General features: G+C 38.7%; 1 protein-coding gene across 4 annotated transcripts in view; it reads left to right on the forward strand.

The window, feature by feature from the left end:
• ntrk3b (neurotrophic tyrosine kinase, receptor, type 3b) overlaps positions 1–25,651 on the forward strand; it is a 124,868-nt gene that overhangs the window by 16,975 nt on the left and 82,242 nt on the right. For all 4 annotated transcript variants that reach the window (XM_082157498.1, XM_082157497.1, XM_082157500.1 and 1 more), the window contains exons 2-3: positions 454–528; positions 9,269–9,340. In XM_082157498.1, the coding sequence (XP_082013624.1) occupies positions 454–528; positions 9,269–9,340 (147 nt within the window). The remainder of the gene's footprint in view (positions 1–453; positions 529–9,268; positions 9,341–25,651) is intronic.

A 25,651-nucleotide genomic window follows, 5' to 3' on the forward strand; every position in this document is an offset into this window, starting at 1 on the left:
TTTGTAAGAAGAGAGGATTAAATTGTGCTTATTGTGAGTTTTATTACTGACGATACATTTATTTAGTGTTACAATGATCCAAGCTCTCCCATATACAAGTTTACTTGTGTCTGGTAATTCTCATGGTATAGCCTACATGATACTTATCTTTGTGTTTCCCATGTTATATGCATTTGACCTTACAGTCTAGGGTAAAACAAATTGTTTTGCTAATTATTTCACAGTGTGGTTTGCAAGTAATCACACCCTTAGGCCATCTGCGTAACCAACACACTAATGCCTCTGAGAGGAATGTTTCAAGAGTGCTCGCGGACTGTGATACATTTTTCAAAACTCCAGGGACCTTCCGTTGGGTTCCTGTCCAAGCCATCAAGTGGAAAAACACATATATCTTGGTTGAATAAATTGGTGGTAATGGTGCTGTTTTCAATATTTTCTCTCTTTCTTTTGTAGACACATAGAAAATTGGACTGGATTGCAGATTCTTAAGGATGTTGACATGGAACTGTACACAGGACTCCAGAGACTGTGAGTATTCAAAAACAGGTCCCATTGAGGTTACATGCATTTTACACTAAAGTCTGGTGCACACTGCACGATTTGGGTCATCTGAGACATGTTTTGGGAAGATGTCTTTAACCCTTAGGGGTCTAAGGTGTTTTTGGGGTCCTTGAGATGTTTTGACATGCCCTAACATTTGTGCTTTTTTCAGTTGCTTATAAACATATTATTGGCAAAGGTGTCATTACCGTGAACATTTCATGGTAATTGAAAAAACAAGGCCAATCTGAAATAAGGCCACAAAACACATACTAAATATGTGTCCACAAGACTTTTGACTATAATGGACTAATATCTTTTGCTATTTTATTAAATAGTTTTCACATGTAAATCAACAACAATTACAATTTGAACAATATTTCAAGTGCAATCTTTCTTTGTGAAAAGCATACATTTTGTCATACGTATTTCAAAGTTAAGGATTCATTAGTTTGAATTGGAACAAACTCTATTATATCATCTTAATTGATAATTCAATATACCTACTTTATTTTGACAAAACATCCCATACTATATATTTAACTTATGAGCAGAAATTGGCGAACAAAAGCTTATTCGATGTGACAGTAGTCTATTTTACTGTAAAAACTTTATAATCTATCCAAAACTAGAAACGGAATCTTGTCTAAACATTCATATTTCGTCTGTAACATATCGTTTTTATGATATATTAATATAGGGCATATAAATGTTAATTTGAAGTTTAATACGTTGCTTATACAAAGAAATATTATTTTTAACATATTTCAGTCGATTTTACTCATCTCAGTATGGCAATATAGTTTGGGAAAAGCTAAACTAGTAGATGTGTTCATGTTCATGTAAAAATAGCATGTTGTAAGTGCCTGTAATAAACAACAGTGGCATCTGTGCCGTTCATTCACACATGCAATTCAGGATATTGCGATTAGAACAAAGCACTTAATAATAAAGAACTTACTATTCACAATCCTTAGCTGGTTCCGTTGCTCCTCGAAATGAAACCAAAACCAGCACTTCTGAGGTAAATTTTTCCAAGATTATCGTACTATTACGCTATTATTATTCCTCACAGCGTCGCAAGACAATGTAAAGTACATGAATCTGATAAAACTTGATGCGTTTTATCGAGCTGATGTGGGCGTTTACAGGTTTGCATGGATTGCCTCAGATCACTTGCGTTTCAATAGTGCGTGCTCTCAGTAGGCGTGTTCACATTAGCAGATAATAGGCTTGTTCGACTTCATGCAGCTCTGCGCAGACCGATTGGCAGCTGACTTGAAGCAGTGCATGCCGGTTAGAAATTTTGTCTGACTTGATACAGCGCCGACGCCACGTGACTGTACGTATGCCATCAAAGTACCGCGAGAGCGATTTGAGAGCAGCCGCAGGACTCAGCCAGCGCAGCTTCTCGAGAGCGGCTGCACAAGCTCTGATGACACAGCTGTTCCACGATTGGCCGGATTCACCGCATGACAACAATCACGTGTGTTTCGTGTTTATTCTCACGCCTATAGTTCCACTAATGCTCACAAATCAGTTTTTTTATTTATTTTTTTACATATTTTTATTGAAAAACATGGAGCATAACAAGAACATTTCCAAAAAACAAACACAAATCAGTTTTTTTTATAACAGTAAACACTCTTTTCATGTAGTTGCGATGTTATATTGTGTCATGTTCATCAAAATAAAACTGATTAAAAAACGTAGACTCCACTTCATTGATAGTAGCCTAGCTGTTACAGGAGAGGCTTCCTCTCCGCTTCCTCCGGATCACCAGAGGGAGCTCTCACCAGAATACTGACTGTTACTATTTGGACTACAATTCCCATAGGCCCTCATACCTGGGACTGATTACACACACACACCTGCAGTTCATCACACAGACACTATTTCAACACTCCACACACACCCCACCATTGTGAAGTCTTGATTTGCCATGGTGATCATTTCTTAGCGTTTCTACTGTGGACTAATATTCTGTGTTTGGATTGTGGATTGGATTGTGATTGTCAGCTACCTGCCCGGACCTCTTGCCTGTCCTTTTGTACTGTGTATGTTTGCTGCCTACCTCGACCTTGCCTGTACCCAGAGCCGTCGCAATGGGGTAGGCAAGGTAGGCAGCTGCCTAGGGCCCCCAGCTGAAGGGGGCCCCCGATGGCCGCACGGTCGTTTAGGTTGTGTATCTGCCCTCGTCAAACAGTATCAACCACTGTAAACAAACCATCACAGTGAGACAGCGCAATCACTCTCCAGTACTGCTCCGTGAGAGGGGCCCCCCAAACTAGAGGGATTCCTCCTATGCAACGACAAACACTATGAGTGCCCTAATCACTGTAATGTTGAAGTGACATCCACCGTCGCGCACCCCCCATCAGGTCCCCCACTAGCTGTCAGTAACAGCGCTACGCGGGCATTTAAATTTAAAAATGTCATCATGAAGCGCTCATACCCTTCAGGATTTTCCAAAAGACAGAGAAAGAAAGAAGAAAAACGCCAAAGACACAGCGGCAAGTAAACCATTATTATCTCCAAATACAACTGTCTGACGTGTTTTCACATCTCTGCGAACATAAACCTTGACATCAGTGACCAAACACAACGGTATGTGAGGGTGAAAAAGTTCAACTAATAGTCATACACAACTTTGTTCTGTTTGCAGAATTTAAGCATAAAATACACACTAGACAACTTCTCGCCCCTTCACTGTTGTAGCTACAGCGTTCGAAAACTTCCTTTGAGCCAAATCCTCTTGATGCACGAGCCCAGATTACGATCGCATGAGATTTTTTGCCATGTATAAAGGCAAAAGCTAGAGAAGTGTTGTAACTTACTCTTGACGGCTGTCTGCCCGCGGCTGCGGTCACCGGTAAAAACTTTGTCAATTCCAAACAAAATGAGCTGGTCCTATGACTCCCATCCCATGCAGTTAGGTCCAAACAAAATAATCCATCAAGTCCGGTTACATTTTAGGTGTACGCAGGCTATCAATTTCCGTTGGTGATGTTTCTATTCCATCTGGAGAAAAATGCCCTTTTTCCTTCTCGTTTGTCCTTTTATTCTTCTCCATCAACACATCTCAACACTTTGTAGGCTACCGTACGCAACAGGTAGTTTTGCGTATGACGTTACTGTCTGTGGCATTATGGGAAGTGAAGTTCTTTTCCTGTAAAGTAAATATCGAATCCTCCACACTTCACTTTCATGATATGCTATGAGAATAACAATAAACGTATGGCTATTCATTTTTTTTTTTTTTTTTTTTTTTTTTGTTGCTTTATTAGGTGCTTTGCTTAAATTTCTTAAACACTTTGTGTAGGGTACTAGAGAGTAATTCATGACTGAGGATTCGCTGAGTTATAGCTCATTTTCGGACACGTTTCAGAATGGACTTCACTGACAGAGAGTTCATGTCATGTTAATTTTTCTTTATTTGGCAAAAAGCACAACACTTAGTTTTTATTGTGAGTAGACACAAAACAAATAGACACTTAACAGGAGCGAATGATGTATAACACTTATATGTAAGATCAAAATCAACAGAGTATTTTGAGTCTCTTTTGCACTGATAAAAAAAAAAGCGAGCCGACCCCAGGGGGTTAAAGAGAATGGGAGATGAGACTCTGATTGGTTTAACACACGTAAATCCCAAAACACACCCATAACTCATTAAGAGAATAGGGACAACTCTTTTAGACCATTTTTCCCGTCGTTAAACTAGCAAAAGTGGATTCGGACTAAGTGAACTTGCCCTTTACCCCGGAGTATTTAAAGTCTATTTTGCTGCTATGTGAAAAAACCCCTGCAAAAAGCGTTTGTTGACCCCAGAGGGTTAATCTTCAGTTCCCTTTTCAAGGGAACGCGCGCTGTATCAATGACGCTTTGAGAACGCCTCTGTGTGATTGCATCTGAAACAAGTATGTCAAGTAGTCCATTGGCAAGACGGGATGTCATGGCCGGGTAAAGCCAGGATAAAAGCACATCCGGAATGACCGCCGTTAGCTTCTGTGCCTCAGCTTCTGCCAAATATATCTCGACTGGTCCTGCAGATTATATAAAAAAGGTTACAGAATCCATTTTGGTTCTCGTCCACTAGATTCAGTGGGACTCTACTGACGTTAGTACATCCCGAACAGGCTTTGGTGGTGGAACAAGAAGTAAAATCTCTATTAGCGAAGGAAGCTATAAAACGAGTTCACAAAATGTGTAGATGCAGCTCTGGCGCTGCTTCGACTGCAAGGAATTTGCATTTTGAACTATATAGATGACTGGCTTATTCTAGCACAGTCGGAGCACATGGCGGTTCGGCATCGAGATGTCGTTCTCGCTCACATTCAAAAGTTGGGGTTGAGACTGAATGCCAAGAAGAGTGTGCTTTCTCCAGTTCAGAGGACCACTTTCCCTGCTGTGGTATGGGATTCAGTAACGACGCAGGCCGTCCTTTCACCTGCTCGTGTTGCTGCAATCCTCACAGCCTTAAAAGAGATAAAGCTTGGCTAGTCACTCACTGTGAAACAGTTTCAGAGACTGTTGGGTCTGATGGCAGCTGCGTCCAAAGTGATACCTTTTGGCCTGCTGTACATGAACCCTTGCAGTGGTGGCTCAAGATCAAGGGGTTTTCCCCAAGGGGGAACCCACTTCATTTGATCAAGATTATCCACGGCCTTGGTTATATGGAGGAAACCTGGGTTCTTGTCCTAGGCTCCTGTGTTAGGAGCTCATTGTCATCATGTCATGCTCACGACAGATGCTTCTCTCACAGGCTGGGTAGCGGTAATGGAAGGCCGCTCAGCTCAGGGTCTTTGGAGGAGTCATCATCTCTCTTGGCACATAAATTGCCTGGAGATGATCGCTGTCTTCATGGCATTGAAGCACTTCCTTCCAGACCTTAAAGGCCATCATGTGGTTGTCCAAACAGACAACACATCTGAGGTGTCTTACATAAATCACCAGGGGGGTCTGCTTTCGCATCCACTATGCAAACTGGCACACTAGATCCTCCTGTGGTCCCTAGGGATCATGCTCTCTCTGAGGGCAGTATACATCCCGGGGTACCAGAATGTAGGAGCAGATATCCTGCCGAGACAGGGGCTGAGGCCTGGGGAATAGAGACGTCACCTTGAGGTGGTGGAGCGTATATGGGAGGTTTACGGCCAGGCGGAAGTGGATCTGTTTGCGTCTCAGGATACGATGCACTGTCCACTTTGGTTCTCCCTAACACACCCAGCCCCCCTGATTCTGTTCTTGAGGGACCTTCTGTGTCAGGCGGGAGACATGATTGTGTGAAACCTGTGGGTTTGGCCTCTGAGGGGGCCCAGCTCATAGACTAAGGTCTCTCAACTGAGTTTGTTACCATACTTCACTCCAGAGCTCCCTCCATGAGGAAACTTTATGCTTTGAAGTGGAGAGTTTTCACTTCAACAGTGGGATTCAGTAAACTGTCCAATTGGTTCAGTGATGCTATTTTCTTCTGGAAACAAACTTTATTGCATTATTTTCCTGTTATCTCTGTAAAGCTGCTTTGAAACAATCTGTATTGTAAAAAGCGCTATATAAATAAATGTGACTTGACTTGACTTAAAGAGAGTAGATCTTCAGGCCTTGTCGGTATCCCCCACGTGCCATGAGTTTGCACCAGGAAGTATTCCTTTACCCAAAGCCAGGCTTTGTCCCTAAGGTGCCAAACAATGTACCACAGTCTATTGTTTTGCAAGCCTTCAGCCCTCCTCCTTTCGGAGATCAGGACCAGAAAAAGCTTAACCCTTTCTGTGTCCATTGAGAGCACTGGATACTTATGTCCACAGAGCTGCCCTGTGGAGGAAAACCGATCAGCTATTTGTCTGCTTTGGATCACCTAAAAAGGGGTCCCCTGAGTCCAAATAGACAGTTGGCAGATGGATAGTTGAGGCTATTCATCTTGCTTATTCATCTATGCCTTTAGCTGTCAGAGCTCATTTAATTAGGAGTATGGTGGCCTCCAAGGCCTTAATTTCGGGTGTCTCCCTTCAAGACGTTTGTGGTCTTCTCCTCTCACATTCATAAGGTTCTACAACCTGGACCTGGGCGCTGCAGGCTTTTGTAAGCATGGCGTTTGGCTATTATCATTCTCAAAGCGTCATTGATGCAGTGTGAGTTTCCTCGAAAGGGAACGTCTCAGGTAACGTATGCAGCCATAGTGTTTTTATGCTTTCCTGGTCATGACGTCACCCGCCCGTGACGTTCCGTCTCGCCATTGGACGAGTTGACACACACATGCTTCAGGCGCAATCATGCAGAGGTGTTCTCAAAGCTTCACTGACACAGCTTCTCGTTCCCTTCTCAGGGAACTATGGTTACATACGTAACCTGAGACGTTTTGTTTGTTAATGAGGATGTCAAAATATGAGAAGTTTGATCGCACAGTCAACACTGTCTATCGTGACTAATCTTGAGACTAATATCACACAGTCTAACTTACAAGACAGTTGATGTCACACAGAGACCTCGCTGGGGTTGTATCATAAATTTTGTGTTGTAATTTTTTTATATTTTAAACAATGGTGAAAATCACAATTTATACATTTATATTGTAATTGTTTTGTTATTCTGAAAGCTTTAATATCTCATATATGAAGATAATAGATATTAGGTCATATTTAAGTATATGGTATTTTATACTCTTCTGTTTAAAAGTTTTGGGGTCAGAAATACTTTTCTATTATGATTTTCACAAAGGCTGAATTTATTGGATATATATATATGTTACATTTAGTTTTTTCTGTAATTACAAAGCTCAATATATATATTTTTTCTTTTCTATATTACATTGTTCAATGTAACTGTTTTTCAATATCACATGATCCTTTCAGAAATCATTCTAATATGCTGATTTTATTATTATAATTATAATTTATTATTATCATTTTAATTTCTAACTGTATATATATATACACACACACACATATACTTTTTCTATAAGATGAAAAAGTCTGGTGGGATGAAATAGACTAGACATCTGCTGCGAATCCAGACCTCCCACAGTGTTTCATCACTCCTGCTTCTGATCTTCTTCACCTATGCCAAGTCCTCCCATCCTTTTCACCCCATCCTCTTTTCGTCATAACCTCAAGACAGTTTTCCTCTCCAGTCCTCTTGATCCTTCAGTAAGGAAGCCAAGTGGACTATTCCCAGCTTCCCATTTGCATTTTTCTCATTAACATTGCTCTCTCTTCTGCTGATGGTGGGCTCTCCTGGTCCCACCCACTCCTGGGAACAGCACTGATCTACAGGCCTCTACATTACCGTTTGAGGTTTCACTAATGGTCATTCAGCTTAAAGCACAAGCATCGTAGATTACATTGTTGCATAAGCAAACACATGAATGCAAGACATGTCTTTGGAGGTTTTGGTGGGAATTAGTTTAGTTGAGTCATACAACATCTCATCCCACCTGTGGGTTTTGATGGGCTATCTATCTATCTATCTATCTATCTATCTATCTATCTATCTATCTATCTATCTATCTATCTATCTATCTATCTATCTATCTATCTATCTATCTATCTGATTTTTTCCATCCATCCATCCATCCATCCATCCATCCATCCATCCATCCATCCATCCATCCATCCATCCATCCATCCATCCATCCATCCATCCATCCATCCATCCATCCATCCATCCATCCATCCATCCATCCATCCATCCATCCATCCCTTGAAGGGATAGTTTAACCAAAAATAAAAATTGTGTCACCATTTTCCATTCTTATGCAGAACACAAATCTGACCTTTCCAAATATCTATTTTGTGTTCAAATAAACAACATTTGAAGTGCCAGGCTTTTTAAACATTTTAAAAATTCAGCCAAACTTTTCTAGTTCAAGCATTGGTAGGAACCGCTGACCTGCTCGTAAGGATTTCACTAGCGCATGCAGAAGAACCATTGCAGCCTTGCCGAAATGAAATATCTGCCTACACTCGTAATCCCACCCCCACAAGTTCATGGATGTCACGTGAAGGACCATTGTTTTTAGGCTTTTAAGAGCTGAATGGTTAAGAAGAAAAATGGTATAAACACAGCCAACATCCTCCTTATATCTTTCTCATAATAGAGATGGATAATCGTATTCCTAGAAATAGTTTACTATAGAGCCATCATCATAATAAAACTAATTCTGTACTGATTACTGTTCACCGGATAAGGGTGTTGTGAGTGTAATCACTTTTTGCATTAAATTCCTGTAATGAAAAGGATGCAGTCATTACCAATTAATGCCACCCAGACTGTGCACAAAGTCTTTAGGATGCACAATTCATTCCAGCTGCCGCTGCGGCTCAGCGCTATGAAATTGGGGACCCTGATGATACCATTATTCTAATGACACTCTCTGAAGAGATGGGAAAGATGGCAAACTGAGATTGCTTCTGCAGTTTATCATCATAAACGATGTATATCAAGCTGCAAGGCTCTAATGAACTGTTGGCTTTCTCAGGTTTGAATGATCGACTTGCAATGCCAGGTGCAAATGACCAACAACAGGGCCCTCAGTCAAAATTACTGGATGAACCGCGCTGTATGGAGGCTGAAATAAATGTTGGTGGTCTTACCTTGGGAAAATGAATTTGCACTCATCATTGCTGGATTGATGCTGGTCATTTGTGGCCAGCCAATGACACCTATCATTCACAGATGTTTGAGAAGAATTATGCATTTTCATACAGTAGTATCTCTCTCTGTTTTTCAGGACAATAATGAACTGCAATTTACGGACAATCCAGGCGCGTGCATTTGCACAGAACCCTCACCTCCGCTACATGTGAGTAAAATGTCTTCTATAAGTGTGCTTGTGTCATGAAGGAGTTATTGTTACTCTCTGAATGAATCTTTTAAGTGAATTAATCATTCTTGTTTACTTCCATGCATCTGTAAACAGTGTTGAGCAAGCTACATTTGTATTCACACCAGGAAAGTCCGATAGTTCACTTGCTTTGGTCCGGACCAAATACAATGTTGATTTTTTTTGTTTGGTACGGTTCGCTTTCACACTGCTCTTTTTGCAAGTGAACCAAAATTTGTAAACAAAACCACACGTGTGCTAAGGTCGTCCATTCATTGGACAGGAATTCTCAAGCAGGGAAAAGCTGGAAGTGCAAAAACAGGCTCAGCATGGAGATATTTTGTAATGCAATATTTGTTCTTTTACTGATTTGGTGTTATTCTCTACAAATTCAATATGAAGAAACGAATGAGAATCATATGATACAATGTCATCTATACAATGTTGTAATTAGGATTTTGAGAAGACGACGATGTGCTGCAAGACGGTTCCGGCAGAGAGAACATGCTTTTAAACCTTTTAAGCGCGATAAGACAAAAGAGAACGCTCTGTCTATGAATGTCCTGATGCACACACAACGCGCAGAAAGACGCGCAACAGTATCGTGAGCACAGACAGTGCGCCGGAATCGAATTCTCTTTCGTGCTTGAACGAACAATAACACACACCATTATGCCAAAATGTCAGTTTTGTTAAGTATCCTCATAAGAGCAGTCAAATAAAGTCTTAAAGGTGCAGTGCTTTCTGCAATTGGGTCGGTTCATGTTCACACCATAAACAAACTGTACCAGAGTTCGTTTGGAACCGTACCGAGACCACCTCTTCAGCTGGGTCTCGGTTCGGTTGTTTGGTCCGCACCCGAGTGCGATTGCTGTATTCACCCCTGCCCAAAAGATCCGCACCAAGGGAGGAAACAAACTTGAGTTCGGTTCAATCGAACCAAACAAGGCAGGTGTAAATACACCCTAAATGAATCAATGAACAAATCAAAAGTAAAACTCTTTTAGTCTTCTAATATTTTTTGATCATTAAAGGTAGTTCAATTAGAAATCAACTTGATTAGATATTTTTTCCATATTTTACACAATGCTGGAAATAGCATTCCTATCAACCAATCAAAGCATAGCTAGTCATAAAATCAGAGGACAATTATTGGTTACATAGAAACAACAAAGGATGTTGTTCCAGGTCCATGTGTGCTTCTTGCATAAATAATGTTAACCCTTAAATGTATGAATGTTTCGCCAATCATTATTACATATTCGGGTCTTTTGCGACTCGGATCTGTATCTAACATAGATGGATCTCTACCTGTTGCGATAATATAAAACTCTCCTGATGTTAGAGTAACAATTACAGAAGATTGAAATAAAGCATATTTTGTTACCCTTTGGAGCTTGGAAGAGTTCAGTTTTAGCAGATGTTTTATACCCCTGTCACTGTCACTGTCAGAGCTCATTTCCCAGTACATTCAGCATCTGCCAAATATTCGTGATCTCAAACATATTCTCAAAAAATATAACTTTCAATATCTTCAAAATCATTTTGATCGCTGACAGCTTCTTCACCAGATCCACCATCAAGTGAAAGTGACACTAATATTTGATTGTATTCAGTACTTGCTCTGCAGTAAACTGTAAACTAAAAAGTTTCGCTGATGATACATCCTATTCTTTTGTTTTCTGCCTGCGGTAACTATGAATTATACTGATCATTGTGAATCAGACATTGCCACTTTGTGCAACAAAGGCGAATAGCACTTATTCAGTCATCAAAGATTCAATTAATGTTGTGCAGAAAAAAAACATACTTACCTATAACATTTTTACAAACAAATGAATGGGAAAACAGGCATTCTTTTATATATATTTTTTTTTTCTTGTTATATTGTTCATAATGAATTGATTGAGGAATACTAAGGTTGATGTCTAACTTTAAAAAATGACTGAGGGGTATAGTTGTGAATGACATCCCGGGTCACTAAAGACCCGAGGTATGCGTTTAAGGGTTAAAGTTGCGAATGTTATTGATTGGTTGTTGATTGGATGGAGGCAGATTGGCCCGATGAGAGCTAGCAGTCTGTTGTAAGAAATAGGTGAGGTTTAAGTGGACTAAATTATTGGAGAAGTGCAGTATACATCAGCAGAGAGAAGTCTGTTGTTTCACTGGAAAATCAAGCCATTTTGATAAAAAATTACAGAACCATTTTCCTTTTAAAATGAAGCATGCACGGATGAATAGTTCAAAGTTAGATCAATAACCTGCATTTAGAAAAAAGAAGGGTGCATTTTTATTTCACGTCAACTTTCATGTCAAGTTTTCTGCTGATCATTTTTTACTTCTGAAATACAGGTGCCAGTTGGAGGGCATATCTCTTTTGCAGACCACAGCTTTTACTTTTCATGTTAGCTAACATTTATTTTAACCTTTGCACAACTAATGGATGGAGGTGCTTTGTACCATAGCTAGGAGAAACCATCATGATATTCTCATTACTACATTTTTTTTACCATTTGTGACAGTAAGCAAAATATCTAGCTGTGACCTTTGGGGTCTGTGATAGTCTCACAACCAGAGAAATGCATGGATTTCTAGAGTATGCGATAATGGTCTCAATTACAGGCAAGCGAACAGACTAAGGACTTCATGAATGTGCTTAAAGATCCTGTGTTCATCTAAAGCACAAACCGAGCAGATGGACATGCTAATTGTGGGGTCATTAAAAAATATGGTCAGGAACTTCAGTAACAAAGATGTTGACTGCTTATGTCTTATTTAATTGTGGCTCTCAGATGATTGAAGTGGTCGTTTTTGAAGTTGTAATAGCTGATGGAAATAAATCACATTCAGTAATGGGCAGCATTTTCAAAGACAAAACATTGATTAAGGCGATGTGGAGTAAATGAATTACTGTACTGTACTTGAGACGTATGAATGGCAAAGCTCACATATAGCTTTCTGCAGGACTCCGATAATTTTTAATAATAATAATTTCTTTAAAGTCCCTATGAAATCAAAATGGATAATTCTAGTTTTTATGGAATATTGCTGTATTTAATATAAAGGATTTATCTGAGAACATATATATATTTTTCAATTAACGTGTGCTCATAATCTTTAATAAAAATAACTTCCTCTCCCACCTGCAGCAACATCTCTTCTCTGATGATGTGTGAGAGACACCTGCCACTCACATGATACAATAATACGATAATACTCACAGTAATATGACATCTAATATAAAAGAAATATTTTGCATAAAGGAAATTAAGCCTATTTTAGCATTAGCATTATTAGTTTTTTTATTCTTTGTATTAAAATATTATTTTCAAGCCAGCAATTGGTAGTCTTTTTCATTTTTGATTTCGAGGTAAAATTTTTGTGAGATTCATCCCAGAATGAATCTGCAATAACAATATACATTTTAAGTAGGTTATTTTAAATTTGGGTTTGACTGAGAGCACGCTCCTTAATCTCAACCAAATTTCCGTAACAATGAATTCCCCAGCTCCTAAAGAAAAACGCTTGTTAATTCCACACATTGACTTGAATAAACGTTTTGTTTTTTATGTGTCCTAAACGTCCTGTGTGCTGAATGACGGTGCGCCGTCTGGGTGGCCAGACATTGTGTCTCCACAGCCCACATATCAACAGGGGCCTAATAAATTTGAAGGGCCCATTGTAGGGGAGGAGGAAAGGTCATATCCTCTAGGGAGGGCGGAAAGTCTCTTCCTCATTAAGTCTTTCTCCTCTACGTGATTCTCCTGTTCCAAAATGTCACTTTCTTCACCAGACCCCCTCCTCAGACATCTCATTCAATTATAGGGCCAAATATTATGTGCTCATTTTAACATGACTCACATCTGCACAATAATATTTCTAACAAAATGGCTTTACTGTAGGGCTGAGTGATCTTATGTGTGATATACAGCAAGACATTGCAATATTATAATATAATACAGTCCAAATGTTTTTTTGTTTTTTTTTGTCACATTTAATCATACTGTACTTGCTGTTTCAGTACATGCATGTTCTGATTTAGCCGAGTTAGACGCGTTCCAACATTTTGTTGATCCTGGAACAACAATTCCTGTCCGAAAATTTAATCATAACCTTTTTCCCTCCCCCTAAAACTAACCCTACCCATAACTTATCCCTAAAATCAGAGGGAAATTATCAATCACACTGATAGAAGAACCTAACCCTGGTTTTAAGCATAATCTTGACATAAACTGTAAACATGTCCTTCAAATCTGATTGTTTGATTGAAATGTGGTTCAAGGATCAGAAAACGTTGTTTATCCAGGAACATGAAATCAGGTTCGACCCAGTAGTATGTATTTGTGGATTATGTGAAGTATACGTCCAGATTTGTGATACAATGGCATAACTATATATTTTTTTCGATAAGGCAATGTAGGGAAGGCATTGTTATTTTAAGTTGTTGTAAGTTTTTATTTTTTTATGTACAAGTCTGCAAATATGATAATTTAACATAATACTAAAATGTTATTTAAATGAGTGCTTGTTGATGCCTCATTCTTGTGGAAATGTGAACTAAATTTAGAAAACTCTATTGCATATATTCAGTGAGGCTTAAATGATTTATTCTCAGTTTCAAGTTTCTTTCACTTTAACTATAAACATGCATTTTAATTGTTAGACACTAGCTTGTCGCTGAACTAATTATCATGCATTGCACATGCTGCCATGTAAAGCACTCTGGAGCCAACAACGCAAACAGCAAGCAAGTAAAGTTAGAAATATTACATTTAATAGGACAGTTAGATGCATTAGCTACTTCAGAAAGAGGATTAGCCTACATATGCAAAATATAACACACACTATGGAATATTAAAGACAAACAAAGAAGTGGTTTGGCTTGCCAGGACAGCAAAGGGAACTAAAAATACCCCACGCTCAATCCCATTACCAGATTCTGATCCTGATGAATTTGTACAGGAGTCAAAAATGCACATTATACATTAGTTGACATTACATTAACTGCCTAAGAAGGCTCTTTTTTTTTTTATTCATGATGTGAATAAAATGTATGATAACTTTTATGAAATTTTGAAATAGTTTATTACTATTTATGAAAATACTAAAAGTAAGCTGGACAAAATTAATGTTAATTTGAGCAATTTTATCAAATTATAATCTGGTTTATGAAATTTATGACGCCATATGTGATAGTAAATGACCTTAAAATCAGTACTTTCAAGTTGCATTTTCAGTATAAAACCCATGAGATTCCGCACTGATCCTAAAAGCTTTTGCCCAGTGAAGCCTGATTTCTTTTTGTGGTCTTACTTATTTGTTGTTTCTTCTGGCAGATCACTTTACTCCATCCATCACTTACTAACCAGGGAATGACATAACTGCTTTTTTTGGCTCTAAATGTTTTAGTCAGACTAGTCCATTTGGCAGATGCAGCATGTATTGTTCATTGAGACAACAGTGGCGGTAAAACAGTCTATTCTTATTGCATCTATTTACAGTTAGTGCCCATGCATGCTACAGTGTATATCTCAAATACGAGCTGCTGTTTGCTCAAATACTGCAGCTGTGTATGATATGAATGAGGCTTTTATTCTAAACTCCCAGAAGTCAAATATAACATGCCGATCAGATTGGAACTGTTGATTTTGGCTCTTGTCGTTTTTTGTGCAAAATGTGCGTCACAGAATCTACAGATTTGAATGTAGATTTTAGAGGCTGTGAATGTTTTTCAAACATCCCCATAAGATATGCAGAACACATAGCATTTAGCCTATGTGGGGTGATAAGCTAATAGCTGTGGCACAGAGTAAGAATTTAAAGGGGTTTTGCTTTTGCAGACCTTTTGTTTTGTTACACCACATCTGGATAGGCTTGGGAAGCACTTTGTCTTTCTTTGTAATTTTACAACATGTCATTCTTTATTATTTTTCTTTTTAAAGGTCCCGTATTATGCCTCTTTTCACAAGATGTAAAATAAGTCTCTGATGTCCCCAGAGTGTGTATGTGAAGTTTTAGCTCAAAATACCCAACAGATCATTTTTTACAGCATGTTTAAATTGTAATTTTTTGAGGCTCAGAAAAACGCGCTGTTTTAGTGTGTGCCCTTTAAATGCAAATAAGCTGCTGCTGCATGGCACAGGGGGCGGAGCTTCACGAGCTCGCGCTCAGTCTCTCAGGACAATTTCATCTCACGGAATGATGATAATATCAGAAACTCTCAGTAACGGTGTTCATTTCGAGTCGGACAATACAGAGTCAGAGTGCTGTATAGAGATGGAACAATAGTTTAGTAGTTTAATTACGGTTATAACGTATTTGTCATCTGCTTGTATGTATCCATTATTAATAGCCTACAAGTCTGCTGTTTCGGACCAGGTCCGAATGATGATCAAACATATAACGTTACTGATGAGTTTAATAAAGTTTATTGTACATCACACAAAAGATGAAGCGTCAGTTTTACTTCAGAAAATCACCGTAAGAGCTGAGTAAACACAGTAAGTTATAAGAAGTGCGCAAGTACATAAACGAATTTCGGTAGAGTTGAGGGAGCATTTTCTTTGAAAACAAAATAATTCCACCTCGTCTTGGCTGCCTCGGATTTCGGGAGTAAATAGAGAGAGAGCTATGTGGATTAATACATCCAGCCAGCCACACAACACCTACAACGCTTGGGAGACATTCTCGTCAGTGCAGCAGCTGTGAACGCGATCAGGGCGGGTCTATGTTGAAACGGCAGTGTCTGTCAACACTCGTGGGCGGGGCCTGTGCTGTAGTGACATCACTAAAACAGCATTCTGAAAACAGGTTGTTGGGAGACACTGCTGATGATTTATGGGGATTAATAAAAAAGGAGTGAGTGGATTTTTATCACTATTGGCTGGTTGTGTACACACACTGCCAACACACATTTATGTCCAAACAGCGTGCAAAAGTGAATTTTGCATAATAGGGGACCTTTAAATACATTTTATGCATTTTTTATGAATTTATATTTACGATGTTAAGGTCCTTTCACACGAAATGCGATTTTTCAGCACAAATGACAAGCCATACACTGTAAAAAGGTTTTTAATTTTGCAATTGTTATTAAAGAGCCCTTAAGAGTCAAGCTTTTTGTGCATTTTCATTAAATCAAATAATTTTGAAATTTCCATCCTCTAACTGGGCTTACCAAGTATCCAAATGTGTAGTTGCTGTGTAAGAGTGGGTGGATATGCTTTAAGTTTTTCTTTTTCAGATCTGCTAAATTCACAGCAAGCCTTGATAATAATAAACGCTATTTAATAAATATTATATCATTTTAATGAACATTATGTTATGTTATGTTATGTTATGTTATGTTATGTTATGTTATTATGTTATGTTATCATCACAAGAACACACTTTGCCTTTGTAAATTTGTCAATAGAATCCAAAGATGCTTTCTAGCCACTATGATTCCAATATGGCAGGTATATGACACACAAGTCAAAGTTATTGTTGTCTCTGCAGGCTTAAACTAATGTAATTCTTCCCCCAAGATTTCTGTCTTTTAAATAAGATTAGGGCGTATTGCTCCACCCCAGCTCACATGCTTTGCTCTGTCAGCAGGTTGGATTTTGACAGACAGTTTCGGGCTCTCGGCCTGACACTGTGTGTACATAGGTAAAGACAGCCTCTCCAAGCCGCTGTCACTCATTCCAGTCCGAAGCGTTTTATCACAGCCGCGAGCTCAAGCTCATCACTGTCTGCTCAAACTCCAGGGGATTGTAGGAAGATGTCTTCCATTCACACCCTGTTCACTCACGGTTGGGGTCATCTTGCTTTAGCCTGCTTTCTCAACAACTGCTGATAGTTGATTCTGCAGCACACCATAGGATCTGTTTCATCCCAGACGATGAAAAAAAGAAAAGAAAGTTTGTTGGTGCACTGAACATTGTTCAGTCTCAGTTGGATGGCCCGTTTAACATAATTGCAGAAAAATGTGAACAAAAACTGAACTCACAGTGACATTTATTCAAGTTGTTGTTTTTGAGATGTTTCAGGCAGTGAGCTAAGTTGTTTACATGACTGGTTCAGTACAGCAAATTTGCACATATAATTACATTTTTATTTACATCTTCATTTTTTCCCACAGTAACTGTGAGTTTCTCTGCTTATAAGAAACAATCAGGCTTTTATCGAATCATTGGCCGCAGCTGCATTTGTCTTCAGTCTTTCTAAATCATTTCACTTTCTTTAACATGCAAGCTGAAATTTAAGTAATAAATAATAAACTTAAATCTAAAACTGATATTTAAATGTAAATGTGAAGCTGAAACAATGTTGAAGTTGAACCAGAATGATTGTCAGGCTTACTGGTTGCACTAACATTTTCCCGTCCTAATTATATGATATGTTCACACTGTCAGTTTTTGGGATTGACAACCGCATTTACTTACAGTTGTGAATCTCGAAATGTCCCGTTCACACAGCAACTTACAGTAGTGTCTCAAATACTGCAACGGGAGTCAAGCCTGTATTCTTTTACCCATTACCATAGTGACATTGACCAAAGTAATATCAAAGATTTCATGCGAAGTCCATAAAACTGAAAAAGCTTATCACTTTTGACATGAAAAGAGTCCAATCGAGCCGCGAGTTCATCCATCAAATCTTCATAAACCGACAGCCGCTTCTATAGAGTGGAAGTTGCTAAGGCATTTAGCAGAAAGTTTTGATGCAAATCGACCCAAATTCATGTCCGCCTTTAGCCGAACTTGCTCTACTCCCTTTCCCCTATCAGATCGGAAATTTATTTTCAATGAAAAACTACGAAAATATTCTAAAAATGGAAATACATTTTCTAACGTGTGTTTAATTATAAAGTGTTTATCGGTTAGGGGCAGGTGTAGGGAGGACTTTATTGTCCCAATAAGGCGGCTTCCATTTAATAATTTTAATAAGTATAATAATTTACACTCTATGCTATTAGAGTGTAAATTACATAAATTGCATGGTGCAATGAGCAGAAACTGCTCTTTGTAAATAATTGGAATCTGTTTTGGGAGCGTCCTAGGCTTTTCCGTGCTGATGGCTTACACCCAAGCAGATTCGGAGCGGCTCTTCTGTCAGATAACATCTCCAAAATGTTAAATACCCTTTGACTAGTAACCAAAAGTCCAAATCATAGTCTCTGCTGCACCAATTCAACTGATATAAATACTAGTGTAGAACATTGCATAGAAACCGTGTCTATTCCTCGTTTAGTGAGATCAAATAATAAATCTAATGCAGGATCTAGGAAAAATCTAATTGTTATTAAAACAGAAAATGTTGCTATTAGTAAACAAAAACTATTTCTAAAGCTAGGTCTTCTAAACATTAGATCACTCACACCTAAGGCAGTTATTGTAAATGAAATAGTCACAGATAATAGCTTCGATGTACTTTGCCTTACTGAAACCTGGCTTAAACCAAATGATTATTTCGGTATTAATGAGTCTACTCCTCCTGGATACTGTTATAAGCATGAGCCCCGTCTGATTGGTCGTGGCGGAGGTGTTGCAACCATTTATAGAGATATTCTAAATGTTACTCAGAAAACGGGTTATAAGTTTATTTCATTTGAAGTACTTGTACTAAATGTTACGCTCTTAGATGTTAGAAAAACATCCCTATTATCTCTAGCCTTGGCTACCGTATATAGACCGCCAGGGCCTTACGCTGATTTCCTAAAAGAGTTTGCAGATTTTCTCTCAGACCTATTAGTCAATGTCGATAAAGCATTAATTGTTGGAGATTTTAACATACACGTAGAAAATCCAAATGATGCGTTAGGAGCTGCGTTTACAGATTTATTAAATTCATTTGGGGTCAAGCAAAACGTCACCGGACCAACACATCGTCTTAATCATACACTCGATTTAATTATATCACATGGAACCGATCCAACCGATATAGATATCATTCCACAAAGTGATGAAGTCACTGATCACTACATGGTAACTTGCATATTACGTACTGCTGTAATATGTCATGCGGCGTCGCGTTATCAACCAGGCAGATCAATCCTTCCATCCACCATAGATAATTTCTCAAATTGCTTATCTAATCTGTCTCAGCTGCTGCCTGAACCCAAACAAACAGATGAACTAGAAGAACTAACTAGCACTATGAGCACCATTCTCTCTAGAACATTGGATGTGGTTGCACCTATTAAATTAAAAAAGGTCAGAGAGAAAAATAAAGCACCATGGTATAACAATACTATGCATGTTTTAAAGAGAGAACCCCGTATTTTAGAGCGTAAATGGAAACAAACTAATATAGAGGTCTTTAGAATCGCGTGGAAAGACAGTATGTCACGTTATAAAAAGGCCCTAAAAGCGGCCAGGGCTGAGCACCTCCGCAAACTAATAGAAAACAACCAAAACAATCCAAGGTTTTTATTTAACACCGTGGCTAAACTAACAAATAAACAGACGTCACCCGAACAAAATATCCCGTTACAGTTCAGTAGTAATGATTTCATGAACTTCTTCACTGAGAAAATAGAAAGCATCAGAACCACAATTGTAAACGTTCAATCTTCAATCGCGCCTTATAATTCAGCTTCAATTATCACCCTGCAAGAACAATTACAGTGCTTTACAACTATAGAACAAAAAGAGTTAAATAAACTTATCACTTCATCTAAAACAACAACATGTTTATTAGATCCTATACCAACTAAACTACTGAAAGAAGTGTTACCTGTAGTGGAAGAGCCTCTCCTCAATATTATTAACTCGTCTTTATCTCTAGGTCATGTTCCAAGAACATTTAAACTGGCAGTTATAAAACCTCTCATTAAGAAACCACAATTAGATCATAATAATCTAGCAAATTATAGACCCATTTCAAATCTTCCATTTATGTCTAAAATATTAGAAAAAGTGGTGTCTGCTCAACTGGGCTCTTTCTTGCAACAAAATGATATCTATGAAAAGTTTCAGTCTGGATTCAGACCGCATCATAGCACTGAAACTGCGCTCGTTAAAATCACAAATGATTTACTTTTAGCTTCTGACCAAGGCTGTATCTCAATACTAGTTTTACTTGATCTTAGTGCTGCGTTCGATACTATAGATCACACAATACTCTTAGATCGACTACAAAATTATACTGGTGTTCAAGGACAAGCACTAAGCTGGTTCAAATCATACCTATCTGACCGCTACCATTTTGTCTATTTAAATGGAGAAAAATCGATCATAACTCCAGTAAACTATGGAGTGCCGCAGGGATCTGTATTAGGCCCTCTGTTATTCTCAATATATATGATGCCACTTGGAAATATTATAAGGAAACATGGAATTAGTTTCCATTGTTATGCTGATGACACTCAAATATATATTTCATCAAGGCCGGATGAAAACGCTAAATTTTCCAAATTGACAGAGTGTGTTAAAGATAAAAAAGATTGGATGACGCGTAATTTTCTTTTATTAAATCTAGACAAGACAGAGGTAATATTTATCGGTTCAAAAAACCGCCCACAAAACCTCGCACAATACAACTTTAACATCATAGGATGTCCTGTTACTTTATCCTCTACAGTAAAAGACCTGGGTGTTATACTCGATTGCAACCTGTCTTTTGAAAATCATATTTCATATGTTACAAAAACAGCCTTTTTCCACCTTAGAAACATTGCTAAGCTACGTAATATGCTATCAGTTTCTGATGCAGAAAAGTTAGTTCATGCATTCATGACCTCGAGACTGGATTACTGTAATGCCTTATTAGCTGGTTGTCCTGCATCCTCAATAAACAAGCTACAGTTAGTCCAAAATGCCGCCGCTAGAGTTCTTACGAGATCAAGAAAATATGATCATATAACACCGATTTTATCATCACTGCATTGGTTACCTATAAAGTTCCGTATTAATTACAAGGTATTGCTACTGACTTATAAAGCCCTAAACGGCTTAGCTCCAGTCTATTTAACGGATCTTCTATCGCCCTATAATCCATCGCGCTCTTTAAGATCAATAAATTCAAGGCTTTTGGTCATACCTAGGATATCCAGAACCACCAAAGGAGGGAGAGCATTTTCACATTTGGCTCCAAAACTCTGGAATAGTCTTCCTGATACTGTTCGTTGCTCAGACTCGCTCTCCCAGTTTAAAACTAGATTAAAGTCGCATCTCTTCAGCCAGGCATTCATATAATCCCACAGTTCAAAATACAATCCGGCCTCTAGCTCATAAATGCCAGAGGAGAACTGGCCCCCGACTGAGCCTGGGTTCTCCCAAGGTTTTTGTTTTCTCCATTAGGTCACCTGATGGAGTTTTAGGACACCATTAGGTCACTTGATGGAGTTTTTCGGTTCCTTGCCACTGTTGCCTTTGGCTTGCTCAGTTGGGGATATTTTGGGGATATTTAATTTAATTTTATCAATCAATAAATTCCTCTTGAAATAAACTTTGTTGTATTATTTAAATTTAATACTGTGAAGCTGCTTTGATACAATCTGTATTGTGAAAAGCGCTATACAAATAAACTTGACTTGACTTGACTTGACTATTAGTGCATACCGTTTCATGTACAACAACGAGGAATAGTATCTGCCCCTATTTATAAGCATAAATAACATCTAACTACCATTTACACTTATTGCATAGTGTAAATAAAATCTAACACTATTTTCACATAGCATAAAATGGAATATCGCTAAGAAAAGGGTGCTGTTTTCACTTAGTGTAATCTAGTTGCTATTTTCACTTAGTGTAAATAGCATCTATCCTTATTTGTACTTAATGCAAATAGCATCTATTGCTACAGTATTTGCACTTAGGTCAAATAGCTGCTGTCTTTTAAAAATCTTACTAAGCCCAAACTTTTGAATGGTAGTGTATCTTAAGGGCCTGTTTATCAGGTCACTTCATGTGCAGGGTGAAGTGTGAAGGGTCACTTCATGTGTTTTTACTGATCAGATATCTGTCTGATTTATCAAAACGACTCCATTTACACCTGGTCACATAAATGTGTTTTCGCAAAATGGATATAAATCCGATCTTCAATTCCCGCGCTATATGCAGTTCATGGAGTTCAAGTCACATTTTATTGATCATCAGCTAATTTCAAAATCAAAAACCACAATAGAAGAGCGGCAACAGCACTGGTAAGATCATTTTGTTTCTTTATTTTTAATGAAGATGATTGTGTTTTAAGCGTCTACGACTTCCTTTCCCTTTGATTTGCGATAGTTTGTAGCCTGGTTAACGTCAGACCTCTTTCTCATTGAGACGTGGTCTGGGAACCACGTTCATTTTCTCGTATTTGAGGCGTGGCTTACGAATGCCCAGAGCCGTTTATTGGACGCTACGAATGTCTATCAAATGCGCCTGTACGTAGCTCATAGCCAATCGTTTCAATTATACCAGATGACGTATGTAGAGCGACAGAAATTCGACGAGGAAGAAGAGGAAATAAACTTGCGTTCTAAACTACTTAGAACCATGCTTAGAACACTATCTAAGGCTGCATCGAAAGGTAACTTCGCGTCTGCTGCCATGTTAGATCCATAGATATAAACAAACTGCTTCGGTGTGTCGCATAGACGTCGTCATCGTCTTGCTGCTCCCTCCCCGTTCTGTGATTGGTCCCCTCGCTGAGGCGAAAATCTAGTCCATGGAATCCAGGCTGCCTAGCAGCGTGAATAAAATCGCGCTGCGCACAAGGCAGCATGGGGAAACCCAGGCTAGATAGTTTGCACATTGGCTTGATGAATAGATGCATGCATCAGCAGCGCCAGCATATCTGGCTATAACATGACATATAGCCTATAACACGCTCTCACACGTTTATTTCTTAGCATTGTTGGGAGGAGTAAAATTTACATATGTGGTTTCAACAACCAGATGCATTTAGACTTGTCCAGTTTCGTCTGGAATGCGGCCCAGACCACCTCCTGGTGTGGTTTGAGCGATCGGATTTAAATTCGTCTCGAATGCGTTTCAGAGGGCATTTACACCTGGTCTTTTCGCAATCGGATAGCTATCCGATCACAGAAAACGTGTAAACAGCCCCTAACAGTCTAATCCTTTCTGCCATCTCTCGGTCTATACTGTGATACAGCCAAACCCTATTTTGTATCTTCAAATACACTATCATAAGGTCAAAGCTTGTCAGGACAGATACTAGAGGGTCCAGCGAATGACAGAGGTGTGAGGGGCACTAATGAATGCCGAACTGTCACTGTGCCCAGGCCTGGCAGAATGCCGACACCTCACAGCAGCTCAAAGCTGTCATCCACGGAGCTGCCGTGCCCCGACACCTGGGCCCGCCACCTTCAGCTGCTCTGATGAGTTGAGAGACAGGGGCAGATGGCAGTGTTGAACTGGCACAGGGTTACGGTGTTTGGAGCAAAGCTGCACGCCCCTGCAAAACTCAATCAGTGGGCTGCCTTGATCTGGCCGATCCGCTGGAGATTTGGTTTTCCTAACGTAATTGGACCCTCTATATCCTAGAGATCAACCAAAAGCATGGAAACAGATACTTAACACTATACTCTTTATCATGCTCACTAATGTTGCATTTATTTGATCAAACCTACAGTAAAAAAACTAAAAAACAGTAACACTGTAAATATTATTACAATTATACGACGACGAACCAGAACAGGACTGCAAACACAAGGAGAATAAATAGGGAGCAAACAAGGCGGTAACGAGGGAGGACAGGTGGGGCAAATGAACCAATAATCGAGCATTGAACTAGACAGAAGTGACAGAACCCTGACACTTACCATAGTAATAACAGTAAATTATGCATAATTACATGCAACTAACCCTCAACCTGATCCTACCCTAATCCTATAGTAAGTACATGTAGTTGCTTATATTACTCAGTACTCATATATATAATTACACTGTAACAGTGACACCTTAAAATAAAGTGTAACCCTGTTTTCTATTTTAATATATTTTATAATGTAGAAGGCAAAGCTGGATTTTCACCAGCCATTCAAATATGCTGATTTGCAGCTCAAGAAACATGTCATGTTTCATTGTGTTTCCCCTCTGACCTAGTTTTCCCGTGGGTTTGATTTACTCATTAGATTCACCTGTTGCCCATCAATTAGCTGATTAGTTCTTTTTGTTATCTTCGTGTATCTATACCCTGTGTTCTCCCTCATTCTCTGTCCGTTCTCGTCTATGTTATGTTGAGTTAGTGTAAGTTTCCTGTCTGATCTCCAGAGTTTGTCGTTAAATACCATTATTACTCTTCGCCTTCATCTTCATGAGTTTTCACTACCAACCTGTGACAAAACATTTCTTCTTATCATCAATTTTGAAAACGGCTGTGCTGCTTAATATTTTTGTGGAAACCATGATACATTTTCTTCTGCATTTTTTGATGAATAAAAAGTTTTTAAAAAGCCTTTATTTGAAAAATATATATTTTTTAACCCTATAAATGTTGTTGCTGGTTGTTTTGAGTAATTTAATGCATTCTTGCTTAATTTCCTAAAAAAAGAAATACAAAACTCTGTCATGAAACTCTAGATGGCTCATGCTAATAGGTCCTTAACTCGAACTGCTTGCAATCACATCATTCTCTATAGGGCACAGCTGATTGGTTCCTACAGTATTAGTAGCCAGTGAGCTCGCTGCTCAGCCTTCAAATACTTGGTTAGCATTTGCCTTAGCAGTTCACCACGCTTTCAGAAATCCTCCATCTTCCCCAGCTCCACCTGTATAGATCTACTAAGGGTAATTCATGTCTGCTATATTGTACAGCAGCAGCATGCCCTACTTACTCACAGCAGCGTGTCGTGTATGTATTGGCTGTTTCAAGTCCCATACTTGCTTTGCAGTATTAGCAGCGTAGCAGATCTATTCCGCCAAGACCAAATATATCAGCATTGTCATAACCATTTCCGTGCCAAACACTCTGAGAGTTGTCATGTCAGACATTCAGTTATGCTATTGTTCTACTTTGAACAATTTGCAAAAAACAATTTGTTATGGTTATTATTAATACATGTACATGAACATCAGTGTCTTTTCTAAAATAAATAAGACAACTCCATGCAATGTGTTACAGTGATTTCACCACAGTTAAGGTTTAATCTTGGTACAATAACTGTAAAACATGACTTCTCGTGGCTTTACTGCCTGGCAAAAAAAACAAAAACAAAAAAAACAACAACTAGAATTCAGCTGTGGACTATAAGGGCATTGAATAGTGATGGGATATGAAATTATATCACACTGCCCACAGAGTTTCCTGTTTTAGTTATTGGCAACATATCTGCCAAGCTGACCAATATGGTAA

The sequence above is a fragment of the Leuciscus leuciscus genome (genome assembly GCF_965113295.1).
Source record: "Leuciscus leuciscus genome assembly, chromosome: 2".
Lineage (NCBI taxonomy): Eukaryota > Metazoa > Chordata > Actinopteri > Cypriniformes > Leuciscidae > Leuciscus > Leuciscus leuciscus.